Source organism: Salmo salar, chromosome ssa12 (genome assembly GCF_905237065.1).
Source record: "Salmo salar chromosome ssa12, Ssal_v3.1, whole genome shotgun sequence".
NCBI classification, from domain to species: domain Eukaryota; kingdom Metazoa; phylum Chordata; class Actinopteri; order Salmoniformes; family Salmonidae; genus Salmo; species Salmo salar.
This window is the reverse complement of record NC_059453.1, coordinates 65923266-65945382: the sequence shown is the minus strand read 5'-3', so window position 1 is coordinate 65945382 and position 22117 is coordinate 65923266. Positions and strand designations below refer to the sequence as shown.

The 22117-nt window shown below is 45.0% G+C and overlaps 1 protein-coding gene across 5 annotated transcripts; it reads left to right on the top strand.

Moving 5' to 3' along the window:
• The first annotated feature begins 1494 nt into the window (after nt 1-1494).
• LOC106565546 (scm-like with four MBT domains protein 1) lies at nt 1495-21679 on the top strand. 5 transcript variants are annotated; one of them, XM_014132801.2, is made up of 21 exons: nt 1496-1610; nt 4925-5020; nt 5096-5184; nt 5331-5595; nt 7198-7286; nt 7444-7690; nt 7877-7971; nt 8040-8141; nt 8855-9014; nt 12418-12500; nt 12767-12893; nt 13112-13225; nt 13337-13379; nt 13525-13586; nt 13665-13804; nt 15360-15469; nt 15725-15900; nt 16070-16242; nt 17770-18000; nt 19667-19795; nt 19929-21679. In XM_014132801.2, exons 2-21 carry the CDS (start codon nt 4996-4998, stop codon nt 20067-20069), a joined length of 2601 nt encoding a protein of 866 aa, XP_013988276.1. In that variant the 5' UTR covers nt 1496-1610; nt 4925-4995; the 3' UTR covers nt 20070-21679. The 5 variants fall into 5 exon arrangements, with proteins under 5 accessions (XP_045547605.1, XP_013988276.1, XP_045547606.1 ...); XM_014132800.2 differs by having other exon boundaries at nt 1497-1610; nt 5093-5184; XM_045691649.1 differs by having other exon boundaries at nt 1495-1610; nt 4925-5184; nt 12773-12893.
• Nucleotides 21680-22117: the final 438 nt, after the last annotated feature.

Below are 22117 nucleotides of genomic sequence, written 5' to 3'. Positions count from 1 at the left end.
AGCCTGTGTTCACAGAAAACGTGCACTGGAAGTTGCACAGACCTGACATTTGATCAGTGGTAAAAAAAAAAAAAAACTAGGGAACATTGGATGCGGCCACATACTTCCACGAGAAGGTGGAAAACGCTGTCTCAGGCGCCGCTCCAGAATCTCCCATAAGTGTTCAATTGGGTTGAGATCTCATATACACACCCCCTTTTGAGACCCCTCTTTCAAAGTCACTGAGATCTCCTCTTTCAGCCATGGTAGCATGATGGGATTGCTTATTTAACTCAGGAACCACACCTGTGTGGAAGCACCTGCTTTCAGTATAATTTGTATCCCTCATTTACTCAAGTGTTTCCTTTATTTTGGCAGTTACCTGTGTGTGAGCAAGTCTAGTCATTGGAGCAAGCACTAAAACACTGTTTCACCTGCACGTTTTGTAATGCTTGAGAGGTATGTTGTATTTATTTAATTTTTTATTTAACTAGGCAAGTCAGTTAAGAACAAATTATTATTTACAATGACGGCCTACAGGTGGATTTTGGCTGATTGTTTTGTTGTAACCTAGGCCAGATTAGATACTTGTGCATTAGGGCATCTTGTCGTCCCATATTGTCAAAAACATAGCAAAATAGTACATTTTTAGTTTTGTAGAACGCACATGTAATGTAATGTATCTACCAATTTACTCTGCATGATGGCAGCGAATATTGTCTAGTATAAATAATGGAAATTCAATGAAAGTATTTGCGTCGAGTTTCCCACCACCCCACATCTATTCTTTAGTGCGTCTTTGGTGCTGTTGCCATGGAAACGGAGCAGACCTAATTACTGCTTGAGTCTCCACCCTGCGAGAGAAAAAAAAGTCTATAGTCATATGGAATCTAAGTCCTACCTGCCGAGTCTAAACCAACGTAGTCTTTTGGCCTACAGAAATATACCATACAAATGAAAAGTTGCCTTTAGTCTAAAGAGAATTCGATGCAGACAAGTCAAAAGATAGGGTATTGCATTGTTTGCATTAACTAGGTAGCTAGTTAGTGTGCTGTATAATTTATTGCCCGGCACAGTCAGAAGAGGACTGGCCACCCCTCAGAGCCTGGTTCCTCTCTAGGTTTCTTCCTAGGTTCTGGCCTTTCTAGGGAGTTTTTCCTAGCCACCGTGGCTTCTACACCTGCATTGCTTGCTGTTTGGAGTCTTAGGCTGGGTTTCTGTACAGCACATTGACATTGTGACATCGGCTGATGTAGAAAGGGCTTTATAAATACATTTTATTGCATGGCTCACGACGACAGCCTGTGTAGGTCTATTTTCTTTTGCTTATCCTTGACCGCGTGTCGTTGTTTGTTTTTGAATTGATCTAGATATGCTGTTGTAATTGAAACAAAGACAGCACAACGTTTTGGGCAGAGTATGTTCATATTTTTCCTCTAATCGCTGAAATATATGAACAAGTCCATCCGTGCGGGACGCCTTTTCCTCTTGACAGCCCCAGGTTGAGAAAGTGAATGACCGAGCATGCGCAGTTGAGGTTTGTGACATATTGCAAGGAAGCAGAGAACAAGAGGCAGGCGAGGGAGACGTTTTAAATTTACTTGGAAAAACTAGGAAAAGCTGAGATTCACGTAAGTGTATACAATACTTAGTACATTGTAAATATTAGCTAACGGGCAAACGTATTTTCAGCTGCCTTAGTGGCTCACGTGTGTTTTTTTCCTGGTGTCAAGCTGTGTTGTGCTCGATTGAGTACGCAGCGCCATACTAATACTTGACATTTCAGCTGCAAACTTGCTCGTGAACAGTGGAAACGGTGTGCAAGCTTCGCGCACCCGATCATTTTCATTGCACAGATTGATATCCACGATCAACATTGCAAAACCGCCAGAGGCACGCCAGGTTGCGTTATTCTCTTTTCAATGTTGCGAATTCAATTTTGATCACGACCACAACATAGAATTTAAAGTTGAGCTGGGCGCATGACGCCCTTGTCTGCAAGATTGTGTCAACAGATTGTCATATTGCTGATGCTAACACAAACTTTCCCTGAAAAGTCTGACTAGTTTTTTCTGTAGTCAAGATATGTTTTATTTCATGGTTGTTTAGCTTGCGATGAATCATTGCAAGCGTCTAATGTAACATTGTAAAATAATTTACAGTGTAGCCTATTACACGGTTTCACGCTAGTCTGTGGCAAACAGTAATTATACTGTTAATTACAACCATTTTAGCAACCTAACATAAAGTATTAACATATGTGTAGGCAGGCTTTAGCATGTTTGTGCTGGTTTTTTCACGCCATGGTCAACCAACCCCTTTTCTGAGATGGGACGTCGTTAACCCACTGGCGGGAACACCTGTCACTGCAGGCGGGAGAGTATGCTATAGATAGGGCAGTTTATAACCTAGAAATTACACACTCATCGTTTGATATCACTGCTTTGTCACGTTGACGTTATCGGAGGATGGAGTCAGGCAGGGATTTCTCAGGATGAGTTCAGTTAATGACTCCTTAAATGAATAAAGATGTCAACAACTCAAAAGGCTGATCGAAGGCTGTGTGTGGTAGGAATGGGTCTAGGCCAGATGCACCTGCACTAAGCAGGACACTAATCCTTCCTGAGACTGATCACACCTGACAGAAAGGGACAGAGATGGACAGTCTATTGAATTGAAAGAACGGCAGGGCCGGTCTTTGACGTTGAAAAGACGTCTAAAATATTTTCCAGTTTAGGTTCTGAATTATGGGGGAAAATAAGTATTTTCCAGGACGTTGAAAAATACATATATTCCGGATGTTGAAGTCAGGTTCATTTCTGGTTATGAATAAAAGTATAAAATACGTGTTTCCCGTATGCTGAAAATACCTATTTTCCACACTTTTAAAATAGGTATTTTTCGCACGTTGAAATCCGGACCGGACCAAAAATCTATGTCCGTGGATGTTGAAATCAAGGCTGGTCTGGACCGCACCAAATCTGAAGCAAACATAGACGTCTATCCAAAAACCATTGTCCTTGGAAATCAAGGCCGGTCCAGACTGCAACAAAAAAACGTCCAAACGGCGACGGCATAAGTGGTAAGCCTACAGTTTGTAAAACACCAAAAAAAGAACATCCGAACAGGACCAAAAAACGTCGGTTCCTGTTTACTTGGGTGTAGTCTATCATGTCTTACCCACAATGGAATTTTATGAATGCCCATCCATGTGGTAGGCGCACCATTTGTAAAACAGGCCATTGCATTGGCTTTATTAGTCCTTATTCCTGTGATAAATCAATTTGGCTATTTTAAGCTCTGAATACCAGCTACCCAACTTTTTAGGAGTTATGGTAAGCCTATTTGCAATGTGTTTACACAGCAGGAAATGCAGAACTATTTTATTTTTCGCATGATCAGCTTGTCAAAAATGTACAGATACAAACTTGAAACCACTGATCATGACAATGGGGTGAAACTCCTGGACAACAGTTGTGAATGGCCATTCCATATTGTCCATTTTACTTTGACCTGGCCTGTTTTTTTGTTAACATATCTTTTATTTGATTGGGCAGCATTTAGGTTAGGCTATTTGATTGGAGAAACCTGCATGATGTAAAAAGTCAGTCTCAATACAGTCTATCTCCAGCCTGTAGGCTACAGAAAAGGCCATAAACTCTTTCTACCATATCCTGTATCTGCTACATGATTTATGTTAGACTGCATCCAATTTGCTGAATAATCTATCACAGTGCCATGCCATCCGTTTTGTCACCAAAGCCCCATATACTACCCACCACTGCGACCTATATGCTCTCGTTGGCTGGCCCTCGCTTCATATTCTTCGCCAAACCCACTGCCTTATCTCAGTTCACTGGTCACCATAGCAGCACCCACCCGTAGCATGCGCTCCAGCAGGTATATTTCACAGGTCACCCCCAAAGCCAACTCCTCTTTGGCCGCCTTTCCTTCCTGTTCTCTGCTGCCAATGACTGGAACAAATTGCAAAAATCACTGAAGCTGGAGACTCGTATCTCCCTCTCTAACTGTAAGCACCAGATGTCAGAGCAGCTCACAGATCACTGCACCTGTACATAGCCCATCTGTAAATAGCCCATAAAACTAACTCATCCCCATACTGTTTTTTTTTTCTTCTCCTTTGCACCCCAGTATCTCTACTTGCACATTCATCTTCTGCACATCTATCACTCCAGTGTTTTAATTGCTATATTGTAATTATTTTGCCACTATGGCCTATTTATTGCCTTACCTCCCTTATCTTACCTCATTTGCACACACTGTATATAGACTTTTCTATTGTGTTATTGACTATATGTTTGTTTATTCCATGTGTAACTCTGTTGTTTGTGTCGCACTGCTTTGCTTTATCTTGGCCAGGTCGCAGTTGTAAATGAGAACTTGTTCTCAACTGGCCTACCTGGTTAAATAAAGGTGAAATCAAATGTTGGGGTGGAGGGCCACAGCGATGTGTCTCCAACAGCATCCTGGAGGGGCATGCTGGGAATGGACAACCAACATATTTTGCACCCCTGCCTTTGACAAAGTGGGCACCACTTATCACAGGGTGGCATCAACGCTCATCTAAAAAGCCCATATGCCACTGGTTGAGAGAAATTGTCATTGTTTTGTGGCAGAATGAGGTTTGATGTTTTGTTGTTGGAGGTGCGTCTTTCTCAGTTTAGCTCAGAAAATGCCGCCCTTGTCAATCTGCCGCCGTAGGCAGATGCCTAATGAGCGGGCCGGCCTGCCGTGCCTAAAGGTCCCACATTCAAAACGGACAGCTTTCCAAATGCAGCTCTCCTGTCAACCTACCTAAATCTTCATGAGTGCTAACCTTTTTTTTTGTCTTGGAAGTGGAACTGTATAAGTGTGTAGTAGCCACTGAGTACCAGGCCCTAAACACAGACATGTTTATTTAATGACGTCTTTGTATCTTTTTCAGTTGGATCAAAGTGGTTTTAGCTACTGCTAATACAGTCTTCTGGGTGGTGTTGGGAACACAGTGGGGGCATCATGAACCCCGAGGCACAGGAATTTGGTGAGTCTCACAATGGTTCAATGGCAGTGGTGTATTTTTCTGTCTTTATCAATGAGTTTGTGTGTCTTTCAGCAGGGGGCTCTGAACTGGAGTCTGACTTCAACTGGGATGAGTATCTGGAGGAGAATGGGGTATTGGCGGTTCCACATCACGCCTTCAAACATGTATGTCTTATTTCACTGCATCAGGGCCCATTTGCAGATATGGTACTTATAGTTAGGGCACAGAGTTTTTCCTGGTCAGGTCCCTATTTATTGTATATCCACTCACGCATGAATTATTGTTGTCTTTCCCCTTCCCTCCCTGTCAGGTGGACCGTAGCCTGCAGACAGGGCTGGCCCCAGGGATGATGCTGGAGGTGTGTGTGCGTTCGGAGCCTGACCAACCCTACTGGGTGGCCACCATCATCACTGCCTGTGGCCAACTGCTGCTGCTGCGCTATGAGGGTTACCACGACGACCGACGAGCAGACTTCTGGTCTGACATCATGACCTCTGACCTCCACCCTCTGGGGTGGGGTAGGCAGCAGGGGCGACCAATGAGACCACCCGACGGTGAAGAGGGAGTGATATGGGGTTAATGGCAAATATGTTTGTGTTGCTTAGCCAAATACATTTGAACTCAGTTTTTCACAATTCCTAACATTTAATCCGAGTAAAAATTCCCTGTCTTAGGTCAGTTGGCATCACCACTTTATTTTAAGAATGTGAAATGTCAGAATAATAGTAGAAAGAATGATTTATTTCAGATGTTATTTATTTCATCACATTCCCAGTGGGTCAGAAGGTTACATGCACTCAATTTGTATTTGGTAGTATTGCCTTTAAATTGTTTAACTTGGGTCAAACGTTTCGGGTAGCCTTCCACAAGCTTCCCACAATAAGTTGGGTGAATTTTGGCCCATTCCTCCTGACAGAGCTGGTGTAACTGAGTCAGGTTTGTAGGCCTCCTCGCTTGCACACGCTTTTTCAATTCTGCCCACACATTTTCTATAGGATTGAGGTCAGGGCTTTGTGATGGCCACTCCAATACCTTGACTTTGTTGTTCTTAAGCCATTTTACCACAACTTTGGAAGTATGCTTGGGGTCATTGTCCATTTGGAAGACCCATTTGCGACCAAGCTTTAACTTCCTGACTGATGTCTTGAGATGTTGCTTCAATATCTCCACATAACTTTCCTTCCTCATGATGCCATCTATTTTTGTGAAGTGCACCAGTCCCTCCTGCAGCAAAGCACCCCCACAACATGATGCTGCCACCCCCCTGCTTCACAGTTGGGATGGTGTTCGGCTTGCAAGCCTCCCCCCTTTTTCTCCAAACATAATGATGTTCATTATGGCCAAACAGTTCTATTTTTGTTTCATCAGACCAGAGGACATTTCTCCAAAAAGTACGATCTTTGTCCCCATGTGCAGTTGCAAACCGTATTCTGGCTTTTTTATGGCGGTTTTGGAGCAGTGGCTTCTTCCTTGCTGAGCGGCCTTTCAGGTTATGTCGATATAGGACTGGTTTTACTGTGGATGTAGATACTTTTGTACCTGTTTCCTCCAGCATCTTCACAAGGTCCTTTGCTGTTGTTCTGGGATTGATTTGCAGTTTTTGCACCAAAGTGCGTTCATCTCTAGGAGACAACATGTCTCCTTCCTGAGCGGTATGACGGCTGCGTGGTCCCATGGTGTTTATACTTGCGTACTATTGTTTGTACAGATGAACGTGGTACCTTCAGGCGTTTGGAAATTGCTCCCAAGGCACTGAGTTTGACGGTAGGCCTTGAAATACATCCACAGGTACACCTCCAATTGACTCAATTTATGTCAATTAGCCTATCAGAAGCTTCTAAAGCCATGTCATAGTTTTCTGGAAATTTCCATGCTGTTTAAAGGCACAGTCAACTTAGTGTATGTAAACTTCTGACCCACTGGAATTGTGGTACAGTGAATTATAAATGAAATAATCTGTCCGTAAACAATTGTTGGAAAAATGACTTGTTTCATACACAAAGTAGATGTCCTCACCGACTTGCCAAAACTAGTTTGTTAACAAGAAATTTGTGGAGTGGGTGAAAAACGAGTTTTAATGACTCCAACGTATGTGTATGTAAACTTCCGACTTCAACTGTATACAGGAATTAACAGCCTAATGATGTACACTATTTATGAATGTGATGTGGGTCCAGGTGTCCGTGAGAAACATGGTGACTGGGAGGCTCTCCTAGAGGAGGCTCTGGCTCAGGGAGGGAGTGCACCAGCACACCTACTGCAGGGGGTGAGTCTGGGGGAGGGAGGAGTGGGGACACCAGGACCATAACTATAGCTAGGACCTATTCAACATTCTACACATGTCAGAAAAGCTTGATTCTTTTTTACATTTATTTTTATGCATTTAGTTTTTGTATAAAAAATGTCAACATGTCCTGGCTCAGACAGGGGGAGGCCCAGCAGACCTGTTTCCCATGGGGTGGTGTGTGGAGCTGCAGGACAGTGTGGACCCAGGGGTGGCCTGGGGGGCGCAGGTGGAGGACAACATAGGGGGCCGTCTGTGTCTGCGCTACGCTGGGACAGAGGGGCTCACCCAGTCACTGGCCAGGCGATGGGTATTCTACCTGGACCCCCTCCTGCACCCACCTGGCTGGGCTGAGGAGAACAGCTGCTCTCTCACCCCACCTGCTGGTAAGGAACAGAACTGCCTCTGCATCTTGTGATACTGCTGACAAACCCTGGTCCTTGAATAAGGTGTATTAATGCTGGGCTGGTTGCCTGCTGACCACTTTTGTAGTGTGTTTGTTTGGATGCTTTGTGTGTCTGTTTAAGTATTAATGAGAGTTACTTAGTGATAATGTATCTGCTGTGTTTCAGTGCTTCGTGGTTTGCGCAGTGAAGCAGAGTGGGAGGAGGTGAGAAAGACCATCAGACAGCCTAAAGAAGAAGCCTTCAATCGAGACTTCTTTAAGGTATGCTTTACATCTCCCTCTCTCTGCCCTCGCTGTCTCCCTCTCACATGTCTTCTGTGTGTTTGTAGGACAGGCCAGTCCTCTCTCCTCACTGCTTCTCTGAGGGGATGAAGTTGGAGGCAGTGAACCCTGCTGCCCCCTTTAACATCAGCCCAGCTACTGTCACGAAGGTAACGCCCCCATGTCACCAACAGACGTTAAACACTTTTTTGCATTGGAAGTGTATAGACTACCACTGTAAGCAGTAGGCCTACTGTAGACAATGTTTCACAATTCGCGGGCAGTGCAGCATATTTAGGTTTGGGAAAAAGTAAATACAAAGTATTATTGATATATCAAACAATATTTTTACAGGTCCTCAACCATTTGCAATTGGTTTTGTCTTTCTGACATGGTCAGACACAGAAAAAGTCACTGCAAAAGAAAAGATTCTGCCAACCTCTCCAAAGACATTTGATTAAGTTCACCTTGCATTGCTATTTCCTTAGATACTGTCTTGGCCTAATTCCAATACTTCCAAAGTATACAGCAAATAAGGGCATTATTGTCACCATAGAAGGTGAATAATGGGCAGTTTTCAGGTGGAGTTATAATGCTCGTTCACGCACAGTTTCACGACAGGTCTGATTTATAACGGGAAACGTGTTTGTATGGCGTGCTCCCAAGTTTATAAATCTCAATATTTTTGTTCGTGCACTGTCTTTTCAGAAATAGCACACGGCTATTTAGTGTTACATTTGCACAATGGTTTATAAATGAGGCCCTGGTCACCACGGTAACACCCACACAGCTTCTTCCATGTTTATCAATTACATATAGTGTGTGATAGGTTGCACCAAGTTGTATGGGGCTGTAACAGTGATGTCATCATTGTGTTTCCTAGGTGTTGAGTGAACAGTACTTCCTGGTGCAGATGGACAGCCTACAGGGAGACAGTGAGGGGGCGGGGCCTGGATCATCCTTCCTCTGTCACCATGGAAGCACTGAAATCTTCCCTGTCCAGTGGAGCCTTAAAAATGGGGTACCCCTCAGTCCCCCTCCAGGTAAGGCAGAATAAACCAGAGGTGTGGACTCGAGTCACATGACTTGAGACTCGACTTGATAGAAAATGAAATAGCTTCAGACTTGGAGCATCAAGACTCGTGACTCGACTTTGACTTGAGACTGAACTTATCTGGCCAGGGTTTTGTCTCCGGATATTCAATATGTGCTTTTTTAAATTTTTACCCATCTAGCAATAGGTGCTCTTTGTTGCGAGGCATTGGAAAACCTTCCTGGTCTTTGTGGTTGAATATGTGTTTGAAATTCACTGATCGACTGAAGGACCTTACAATTATCTGTATGTGTGGGGTACAGAGATGAGGTAGTCATTTAAAAATCATGTTAAACACTATTATTGCATACATACAGAGTGAGTCCATGCAGCCAAGTCTTTTAAGAACAAATTCTTATTTACAATGACGGCCTACCCTTGGCCAAACCCAGACTACGCTGGGCCAATTGTGCGCTGCCCTATGGGACTCCCAATCACGGCCCGGGTGTAATGCTGCCTGGATTCGAACCAGGTCCTGTAGGGATGCCTCTTGCACTGAGATGCAGTGCCTTAGACTGCTGCGCCACTCAGGAACCCATTATGCAACTTGTTAAGCAAATGTTTACTCCTGAATGTATTTAGGTGTGCCATAACAAAGGGGTTGAATACTTATTCTCTCAAGACATTTCAATGTTTCATTTTTAATTAATTTGCCAAAATGTCTAAACGTAATTACACTTTGACAGTACGGGGGATTGTGTGTGTAGGCCAGAGACACAATCTCAATTTAATCCATTTCAAATTCAGGCTGTAACACAACAAAGTGTGAAAAGTCAAGGGGTGTGAATACTTTCTGAAGGCGCTGTATAGTCTACCGTTTGGATTTTATATTTATTCCTTTGCTTATTCAATCTGGCCACTAACATAGACCTACGGCATTGCACAAAATTCTTCTTTCAAAAACATCTAATCTGTGCTTCAGAACCAAAAAGTGGAGCATCTTGACTGTTGACCAGTCATCAGCATTGGCACGCGAAGACGGGCTCACACTTCCAGATTAATGACCAGACAGCACTTTCATTTTCTCAGGTTTTGCCTTGCACTTTCTTTGTTCTTCATATAAAATACCGTTTAGCAATCTGCTACCCACGCATCTTTACCAGAACAATAGACTAGCTGTATATTTCAGATGGGACTAGTTTGGATGGGTTAGTTATATACCTCAGCGGTGGGTAGGACTTCTGGCTACAGATAGTGGGATGAAGATGCAACATATTCTGGCTAATTAATTATGATATTTGTGAGGAAGAAACAGTCTACAGACAAACCATGCTTTCCATCCGATCCTGCAACCTCCTCTGGATACAGGTAGGCCGTACGATCCTGCAACCTCCTCTGGATACAGGTAGGCCGTACGATCCTGCAACCTCCTCTGGATACAGGTAGGCCGTACGATCCTGCAACCTCCGCTGGATACAGGTAGGCCGTACGATCCTGCAACCTCCGCTGGATACAGGTAGGCCGTACGATCCTGCAACCTCCGCTGGATAAAGGTAGGCCGTACGATCCTGAAACCTCCGCTGGATACAGGTAGGCTGTACGATCCTGCAACCTCCTCTGGATACAGGTAGGCCGTACGATCCTGCAACCTCCTCTGGATACAGGTAGGCCGTACGATCCTGAAACCTCCTCTGGATACAGGTAGGCCGTACGATCCTGAAACCTCCTCTGGGTACAGGTAGGCCGTACGATCCTGCAACCTCCTCTGGGTACAGGTAGGCCGTACGATCCTGCAACCTCCGCTGGATACAGGTAGGCTGTACGATCCTGCAACCTCCTCTGGATACAGGTAGGCCGTACGATCCTGCAACCTCCTCTGGATACAGGTAGACCGTACGATCCTGAAACCTCCTCTGGATACAGGTAGGCCGTACGATCCTGCAACCTCCGCTGGATACAGGTAGGCTGTACGATCCTGCAACCTCCTCGATACAGGTAGGCCGTACGATCCTGCAACCTCCTCTGGATACAGGTAGCCGTACGATCCTGAAACCTCCTCTGGATACAGGTAGGCCGTACGATCCTGCAACCTCCGCTGGATACAGGTAGGCTGTACGATCCTGCAACCTCTGCTGGAAACAGGTAGGCCGTACGATCCTGAAACCTCCTCTGGATACAGGTAGGCCGTACGATCCTGAAACCTCCGCTGGATACAGGTAGGCCATACGATCCTGCAACCTCCGCTGGATACAGGTAGGCCGTACGATCCTGAAACCTCCGCTGGATACAGGTAGGCCGTACGATCCTGAAACCTCCGCTGGATACAGGTAGGCCGTACGATCCTGAAACCTCCGCTGGATACAGGTAGAACGTACGATCCTGAAACCTCCGCTGGATACAGGTAGGCCGTACGATCCTGAAACCTCCGCTGGATACAGGTAGGCCGTACGATCCTGAAACCTCCGCTGGATACAGGTAGGCCGTACGGTCCTGAAACCTCCGCTGGATACAGGTAGGCCGGAAGGTCCTGAAACCTCCGCTGGATACAGGTAGGCCGTACGATCCTGAAACCTCCGCTGGATACAGGTAGGCCGTACGATCCTGAAACCTCCGCTGGATACAGGTAGGCCGTACGATCCTGAAACCTCCGCTGGATACAGGTAGGCGGTACGATCCTGAAACCTCCGCTGGATACAGGTAGGCCGTACGATATCCCTAGTTGATATTGACTGCTAACGTGAATGACTTTCAGCTCCAAGTGCAGGTGTATCTTGTGTTTTTGAAAATGCCACACCGTTTATATCTGAAATGACAGGCAACGACATCTGAACAGCAATTGTGTGCACGTGCGGGGGTGTCGCAAGCTTTGAAACACTCCGTTTGAGAACCACTAAGCTAGCGAACAGATGGCTGATGTCCTGGCCAGCTGAAGGATAGGTGCAGCACAAACTGCACTTCGTAGGGAGAGAGGATTGCCATAATAAACATGCAGCTCCAAAAATAGTTTGATCAAGAATATTAACGGTTTACTTTGCAAGCTCACCAGTAATGGGGCATCAATCAACAATGACTAACACAGGACTACTGGTCTTTTGGTATGTCGAAATTGCTTGAAATTGATCATTTACTCACGAAGCTTGCATTTGGTATTTGTTGTTAAGTTAACTATTGCATAATCAAAATATGCTGTAGACCAAATAATGAAAAGGGCTGTCTGGTAGCCTATTGTTTTTAATAAAGATTTGATTTGTTTTTGACTTGTGACTTGACTTGCCCTTAGAATGCACAACTTGGACTTGACTTGAGACTCGGACCTTGTGACTTGGTCCCACCTCTGGAATACACTCATCTCATGCACTGTACTGCTGTCACCAGTGACATTTTACTGTGTTCCTTGGTATGTGGGTGTGTAGGTTACCAGGGTCAGGACTTTGACTGGGCGTATTACCTGAAACAGTGTGGCGCAGAGGGAGCGCCAGAGAGCTGTTTTCCTGTGGTGAGACACATACATACATACATACATACATACATACATACATACATACATACATACATACATACATACATACATACATACATACATACATACATACATACATACATACACATATATGCATACATACACATATATGCACACATGCATACATGCATACACACATGCATACACACACATACATACATACATACATACATACATACATACATACATACATACATACATACATACATTAATTATACTGATGACAGGTGTTTTTCCTCCAGGAGCAGAGTGATCATGACTTTGTTGAGTTCATGAGGCTGGAGGCGGTGAATCCCATCTCTCCTAAATACATCCACATGGCAACTGTAACCAGGGTCAGAGGTCAGCACATCTGGCTGGGTCTAGAAGGTGAGGACAGAACAGCTGTAGGAGGGAGAGGAAGTGCTGGGTCGGAGAGATGTAAGGGTTTTGGGGGAAGGATGTTGATCTTGTGAATATTATCACTACGACCAAGTCAGTTTTGGGTGGTAATTTCAGCTACCTGAATTCTCAGTGTTCTATTTACAAAGTGTTTACGTGTTCAGCCACTCATAACCTCCTCTCTCTGCTCTCTGTGTTCTCTCCAGGGTTGAAGCAGACTCTGCCTGACGTCATCACGCATGTGGACTCCCTGGACATCTTTCCAGTCAGCTGGTGTGAGAGTCACGGCCACCCCCTCCAGCACCCCGCCAAAGCTACAGGTCAGGCTCCAAACAAGACCCTCCTGTCCATTTTGGGGATTGGTCTATGTCAGTGTTTTATCTGACGTTTACTGGCAAATGTAGTTCGACTTTTGACCTCTTCTGTTGCAGCTCCGAGGAAGAGCTGTGTGGTCGTGGTGCAACCAGAGAAGCAGTGAGTTTTTGCAGACTGCATATTACAGAGAGAGCGTGGGAATCGAAATGAAAAAGCTGAACTTACTTCCTCTACTCTTACCCAACTTTGACTTGTCAGTTTTTATTTCTAACTGTATGTGTATTTGGGTTTGATCCGATGGCAGATCTCAACTTAAAGCCACACCCCATGCAGCGAGGCAGCAGGATCTGAGCCAATCAGAGAGCGGTGAGTGTAATACCTTGTGAAAAATAATTTGTGCAAAAATAATGCGTATGAGAATCTCACGTCTGTGTCTGTCAGCAGCTCAGGGGAACGGAAAGTACAGCTGCCCAAAGATCTTCTTCAACCACCTCTGTTTCTCTGGCCCCTACCTGAACAAGGGCCGCATCGCAGAGCTGCCCCAGAGCATCGGCCCCGGCAACTGTGTCCTGGTGCTGAAAGAGGTGAGAGAGAGAGCAGCACACATCTACAAGCTCCTCTCAATCTAAAAATATCAGGCCAACATCCAATCTCCCCTTCCTCTCCAAGGTTTTAGAAAAAGTGTCTGCTGTATAGCTCCAGGACCATCTCAGTCTGAACAACCTACAGGATTTGAGAAGTTCCAGTCAGGTTTCTGGCCGGCCCACAGCACCCAAACGGCCCTACTCAGGGTCACCAACGACCTGCTGGTGCAGGCTCCCCCTGTCTCCTGATCCCCCTGGACTTGAGTGCAGGGTTTGACACTGTCGCCCACCCCATCCTACTGGAACGCTTCCTGGACGCCCCTGGACTGTCTGGACCAGCTCTGAGCTGGTTCCACTCCTACCTCTCACAGGACATGAGTATGTGTTGCTAGGTGGGCCCAGATCGCGGGCCCAGGACCTGGACCCACCATGTCACCTGCGGTGTACCACAAGGATCTGTTCTTGGACGCATCCTGTTCGTCCTGTACATGCTCCCCCTGGGTCGTGTCATTACCCGGCATGGAATCTCATTCCACTGTTAAGCTGATGAACAAATGCCTTGAAGGAAAACGTCCTTCAACTGAACAGCAGCAAAACCGAGGCCCGACATGTTGGCACCTCCCTCCAGGTCCAGCACCAATAACACAACTCAACATGGCAGGACAGCACATCCCTCTCTCCCCCTCAGTTTCCAATCTGGGTGTAAAGCTTGATTCCTCCCTGACCTTTGACAGCCACGTAAAGCGTCATTCTATTGCCCAAGTCCGTCCCACCCTCACTCAGTCTGATGCAGAGAAGCTCATCCATGCCTTTATCTCCTCAGGGCTGGACTACCGCAACGGACTCTTCATCAGGAGCCCTGGCAGGAGTCTTCAGAAGCTCCAATACATCCAGAACAGTGCTGCTAGGATCCTGGTCAGTGTGTGGAAACACCATCACATCACCCCCAACATGGCATCTCTGCACTCGCTCCCCGTCTTATTCCGGATTGACTTTCCGGTGTGTTCATGGCAATGCCCCTCCTTATCTCAAAGAACTGCTCTCCCTCCAAAACCCCACCCGTACCCTCAGGTCAAGCCATAGCCTGCTCCTACACGCCCCCAGGATTAATCTCCACTCCTTGGGGGGATTAGGCTTTCATCTCGGCCTCTATAATGTCCTTCCGGACCACCTGTAGACAACACACTGTAAAAGGGGCCGAAATAACTTTCTCTTTAGGAAGGATGTCAGTTGATAGCTGTGCTTCTTGGTGTCCATGTCTCTTGTAGCGCCAGCTGTGTTCTTTGTGTCAGTTTCCCTGTCTAGTTGTGTCCGTTTTTTTTATTTTATTCATTTGGTTCATTTTTTTTATTTTATGCACTTTTAAATTTTTCTGTATAATGAAAAGCGCTTTACAAATGTAATGAATTATTATTAACACACGCACTACTGTAGATGACTTCTCACTGATATCACCATACAGATACATAATCCATTCTAGTGTCCTGTTTTAATTCTGTGCTGTATCCTACAGTGTGTACTTCTAACCCCTGTCTCCTCCTGTCCTGTGGTCCAGGTGTTGACGCTGCTGATCAGCTCGGCCTACAAGCCCAGCCGGGTGCTGAGGGAGCTGCAGCAGGACCCAGAGCTGAGGGGGCACGGCCAGGGAGAGACTCTCAAGGCCAAGTCAGTCTACCCAACCAATAGACAGACCACAGTATAGACCATAACACACTAACATGGTAGTGATACCATGACGGTTTAGATTGTACAGTATTGGGATAAAATGAGAAATGGTACACGCACTAATCCGTACAGAGTTTTCTGTATGAGGTAGATTTGCTCTGGGACCTGGGAGAGATGCTCTCTGCCACATTGGTCTCTGACAGACCGTATTAATGGGTGTACCTATCCTGCTCTGGACGGTGTTGTGGTGTGTAGGTACAAAGGGAAGAGTTACCGGGCCACTGTGGGGATTTCCCGTACGGCTGACCAGGTGGCTGAGTTCTGCAGGAAGACGTGTGTGAGGCTGGAGTGCTGCCCCAACCTGATCACACCTCACATGGTGCGGGAACACTGCTCAGAGAACTGTTCCCTGTTCACCAAGACTAAATACAGTATGTGCTACCTTACACACACACACACACACACATGTATGCACGTATAGACAGACATACAGATTGTATTTACAATGTACTTATCAATATTTAGCTATACAATCATGAATAACACCTGTTATTATTTTTCTAAGATAGTTTCCTTGGTGTCTGTCTATGTACTCTATAGCTCATTACTACGGTAAGAAGAAGACCAAGCGCATTGGCCGTCCCCCTGGCGGTCACACTAACCTGGATATCAGCACCAAAGAGGGGAGCAGGAGGAAGAAGAGGAAGCCCCTGTCTGTCTGCAAAACACGCCTGTTTACCTCTGTGGACAGCACCCCTGCTTGCTCCCCACTGGTACTGCATATACTGACATTCAACACATTAAAGTAACTGTCCAGTGAAAATCTCACTTTTAAAAGATTATATTCTGTTGACAAGTGGCGTTGATGCTGTTTAATATTTTTTCATGAGCCTTATTTCTATTACAGCATATTGACTGTCATTCATATTCCATTCACCCAGTTCAGCTGGGTGAATGGAATTAGGCTACTACATGATACTCTAATTTTCCCTATACCCATCATGAGGTTGCTACAACTTTTCCTATGAATGAAAGTTTACAACGTAGGTGCATACAGGTCGAGAGACAAATTTGAGGTGACATTCAATACCGCCTTGCACACTCTTTTGACTGCATCTAGCTGATATAGGGTGTAATCGTTAGTCCAACAGTTGCAAACAAGAGTTTCTATTGTATTCATTCCGCTAATTCTGTTGTAAAACGTTTCTCAAACGCACACAGAACAAAACAGGGATAAACAAACCTGGATTTGTCTATCCCTGTTTTGTTCTGTGTGCGTTTGAGAAACGTTTTACAACAGAATTAGCGGAATGAATACATCCCTGATCACACGTGAACACAGTTCACTTTCATAGCAGCCACGTTGTATTCCTTCTCACTTCTATGCGCTCTCCTCCTCTCACCTTGTCCCTTTGCTTGTGGACTTCAATGCACAACACATCAACTGTATGTGACCAGGCAAGAACCTTTCCAAGCCAAACCATATTAGAACAGTTACACACAGCCTACATTGTTGTCACCATATTAGCTAAAGTAACGTCATAATCAACATAGCTAATAACCAATTAGTAAACCCACTACAATCATGCAGTAATGTTAGTGTACAGTTAGTAAGCAGTTTAGCAGTTACACCAGCGGGCCCCGGTGGCAATAAATTAGTAAAACCAAAAGCTTACCTTGACTTGGAAGAGTTCCAGTGTTGTATTGGATAGTCATAGCATACCTCTGTTTGAGCCTAGTGTTTGAGTAGGCTAAACTAGCTAGCTACATTTGCTAGCTAAGTGAAACTTAAATAGATTTTTTTTTTTTGAAATATCTCTCGCCATCTCTTGCTTCTCCTTCATTTTTGAAGAAATTAATTTGTTCAAAACTCTTTCTCTTTGAGTCAACTACTCACCACATTTTATGCTGTGCTAGCTAGCTGTAGCTTGTGCTTTCAGTACTAGATTCATTCTCTGATCCTTTGATTGGGTGAATAACATGTCAGTTCATGCTGTAAGAGTTCTGATAGGTTGGAGGACGTCCTCCGGAAGTTGTCATAATTACTGTGTAAGTCTATGGAAGGGGGTGAGAACCATGAGCCTCCTAGGTTTTGTAGCTGTCCTAGCTGTACATTTTTGGAAGAGAAGCTAGAAGTTTAGTTTCCCCCAACCACTGGTCCAAGGTCAGAGATTTTTGAATAGTTAAGGTTAGGATTTGGGGTAGAACGCAGTGCAATCTGATTTTACATCTGATCTTATGGGCAACTTTTATATGGGAAGTAATTAAACTCATAACTGTACTCTTTCTTTGTACCCCAGGGTAGTGGAGAGGAGGAGGAGGACCTAGATGAGGACTACTCTCTGAGTGAGGAGGACTCAGGCTCAGAGCAGCAGGGTGACTCTGAGGTGTTAGAGAGGAGGTCCCAGCCCGCCTCTCCCCGTCCTACCCCTACAGAACCTCGCCCTCGGGAAGGACCCCGCCGCCAGTGCAGGAAAAAAAAACAATTAACCTCCTACTCAGATGATGAGAACCAGCCCCCCTCACCTACGGTAGTGGCTGTTGCATAATTACACACACACACTGATCCTAGAACTACACTGCTCAAAAAAATAAAGGGAACACTAAAATAACACATCCTAGATCTGAATGAATGAAATAATCTTATTAAATACTTTTTTCTTTACATAGTTGAATGTGCTGACAACAAAATCACACAAAAATAATCAATGGAAATCCAATTTATCAACCCATGGAGGTCTGGATTTGGAGTCACACTCAAAATTAAAGTGGAAAACCACACTACAGGCTGATCCAACTTTGATGTAATGTCCTTAAAACAAGTCAAAATGAGGCTCAGTAGTGTGTGTGGCCTCTACGTGCCTGTATGACCTCCCTACAACGCCTGGGCATGCTCCTGATGAGGTGGCGGATGGTCTCCTGAGGGATCTCCTCCCAGACCTGGACTAAAGCATCCGCCAACTCCTGGACAGTCTGTGGTGCAACGTGGCGTTGGTGGGTAGAGCGAGACATGATGTCCCAGATGTGCTCAATTGGATTCAGGTCTGGGGAACGGGCAGGCCAGTCCATAGCATCAATGCCTTCCTCTTGCAGGAACTGCTGACACACTCCAGCCAAATGAGGTCTAGCATTGTCTTGCATTAGGAGGAACCCAGGGCCAACCGCACCAGCATATGGTCTCACAAGGGGTCTGAGAATCTCATCTCGGTACCTAATGGCAGTCAGGCTACCTCTGGCGAGCACATGGAGGGCTGTGCGGCCCCCCAAAGAAATGCCACCCCACACCATGACTGACCCACCGCCAAACCGGTCATGCTGGAGGATGTTGCAGGCAGCAGAACGTTCTCCACGGCGTCTCCAGACTCTGTCACGTCTGTCACATGTGCTCAGTGAGAACCTGCTTTCATCTGTGAAGAGCACAGGGCGCCAGTGGCGAATTTTCCAATCAAAGTGTTCTCTGGCAAATGCCAAACGTCCTGCACGGTGTTGGGCTGTAAGCACAACCCCCACCTGTGGACGTCGGGCCCTCATACCACCCTCATGGAGTCTGTTTCTGACCGTTTGAACAGACACATGCACATTTGTGGCCTGCTGGAGGTCATTTTGCAGGGCTCTGGCAGTGCTCCGCCTGCTCCTCCTTGCACAAAGGCGGAGGTAGCGGTCCTGCTGCTGGGTTGTTGCCCTCCTGCGGCCTCCTCCACGTCTCCTGATGTACTGGCCTGTCTCCTGGTAGCGCCTCCATGCTCTGGACACTACGCTGATAGACACAGCAAACATTCTTGCCACAGCTCGCATTGATATGCCATCCTGGATGAGCTGCACTACCTGAGCCACTTGTGTGGGTTGTAGACTTCGTCTCATGCTACCACTAGAGTGAAAGCACCGCCAGCATTCAAAAGTGACCAAAACATCAGCCAGGAAGCATAGGAACTCAGAAGTGGTCTGTGGTCTCCACCTGCAGAACCACTCCTTTATTGGGGGTGTCTTGCTAATTGCCTATAATTTCCACCTGTTGTCTATTCCATTTGCACAACAGCATGTGAAATGTATTGTCAATCAGTGTTGCTTCCTAAGTGGACAGTTTGATTTCACAGAAGTGTGATTGACTTGGAGTTACATTGTGTTGTTTAAGTGTTCCCTTTATTTTTTTGAGCAGTATATATATGTGGAACTCTTTATTTTTGTGTTCTGTCTCAGAGTGGGCGGGTGGAGGTGCAGGAGAAGCTGCATCTGGACAGCAGTCCTCTGGGCTGGAGCATCACTGACGTGACTCACTTCATCAGAACCACTGACTGTTCCCCGCTGGCACGCATATTCAGGGACCAAGTAGGAGTGACACACCACCCACACACATACACACACACACACACACACACTTCGGTGTGGAGAAGGCCATACACATGTGTACACACATACACACGCACAGTGCACTGAGCCATGTTGTTGTGTGTGTTGACAGGAGATAGATGGCCAGGCCCTGCTGTTGCTGAGCCTGCCCACAGTACAGGAGTGTATGGGGCTGAAGCTGGGCCCTGCCATCAAACTGTGTCACCTTATAGAGAGGGTCAAACTGGCCTTTTACCAGCACTTTGCCGGCTGATGAGTGTGTGTGTCTGTGCGCACGCATTATGCACACTGTTGTTTTCAATGATGTGTATAAACCCTGGATGACTGATAGGGGGCGTTGTATTGAAGCCACCCCACAGCCATCTCTGTACATCTCCATTGTAAAAAAGATGTTGAAAGCTATAGAATTGTTTTTGACATGTGGCCAATACATAGCATCAGCAATCCAGGGTTTATATACATCATTGGTTGTTATGTACATTATATGCTGCTCCAGGATGGACACAGCTTATAGCCTCAGCTGTTCACCCCTAGAATATGTGACTGAATTCTGTATCTTTCAGGGATTTCATGTTCGTTTGTACACAGTGGAGGGGAATTGAAAAGCACAAGATAATTGTACAAATTCATGGAATTATTGTCCATCCATTCATCAATTAAGACTTTGGTTGAAATGAAAACCCAAGGTAAAGCATATAAACAAAAGAGATCTGGATACCTGTTTAGGTACTAGTTCACCTCTTATTAATGCAAAGCCCCCTCATTGTGAAACACTAGACATGTTGAATCTGTATAATGTGAATAACAGCACCTTATGTTGGGAGACATATTTGCACTATCATCACCAGGTGTTTACATCGGTCTACAAGGTTAGGGTAATCGATTTCACTGACTTTTGGGGACGGTTTCCATACAGATTAAGCCTGGTCCTAGACTAAAAAGTATCTTCAGTGGAGATTCTCCATTGAAAATGGTTCTTAGTCCAGGAATAGTCTTAATCTCTGTCTGTGAAATGCAAGGAATCTTAAATGCAGATTCTCAACGGGTTAGGCTGTTCTTGACCTTTTTGTCTTTATGATGACTATGACCACTTTAGTTGTGTGTACTATAGTAAGTCAGTCACTAGTTGTGTGTACTATAGTAAGTCAGTCACTAGTTGTGTGTACTATAGTAAGTCAGTCACTAGTTGTGTGTACTATAGTAAGTCAGTCACTAGTTATGGGTGTTCATGGGGTGGTCGACAGGGTTATAAGATGGTCCTGACAATTATGGGCGTCTCCGATCAAAAGGTATTTTATTATTGAGGACCTGTTTGGCCTCATTTTACCTCTTGTATATTGCAGCTTGATCAAAGTATAAACTGAACCATTTTTAAAGTATTTCTAAAGATTCAATGTCAACTATGTTTTAAAGCATTTTGCAGATTGCTTTGAGTAAAACATTTATTGATTTATATTTAAAAAATGTACAGTAAGTGACTAAAAAAACAATAATGTAGGATAATAATGTAGGATAATTCTCATGCTATCTCTAAAAAATGAACTGAACTCAAGGCAGAACTATGCCATGTTTGAGACATTCCCTGTTATTTATGCTCATTATCACCTTCCACATCAGCTTGTCGTTTCATTCAGGGCTGTCATTGAAAGTCTTCATGTTTCTATTCCCGTTCACTTTATCGATTACTTGATTTTACGTTCCTGTTGCTCATGTTGAAAATAAGTTTGGGTAGATAAGTCAACTAAAGGGGTTTCTCATGAAACAATCTGAAATGTAAATAGTTTGTGGATTTCCAATGTGAATATGTTTACAGAATGATTGTTATTGCTTTTAAAAGTAATAAACTGCAATTTTATCATCTTATCTTCTTACCAGTGTTGTTTTTTTATCCCAGGAAGCTATCTTCACTGAATGATCTCATTCATATTTAGTGAAATTAGGGTCCACCTTCGAAAACCATTTCCTAGCAGCACTGAATGATAATATGAAGATTGTATTGGCTCTCAGATGGAAGGTGGAAAATGTCTATTGTCGCTCCAGCTGTTCTCTCCATGATTCAGTGTTAAAGGTCCTACCTACAAGGTTTTATAATGGACTTCTCTCAGCCCCCCTCATCCAAAATCCAGAGGAACAGAATAATAACAGAACAGGAACGGCGACACATCTCCGTTGCCATGTAAGTTACTTGTTTGACTGTCGAGTGTTGAGCGTAACCATTAGATTGGTCCCTTCAGTTGTTACTGTTGAGGACAGAAAGATGTGTCTTGAACTCATTTCATTTTTGGCCTAGTGACAAGTAGA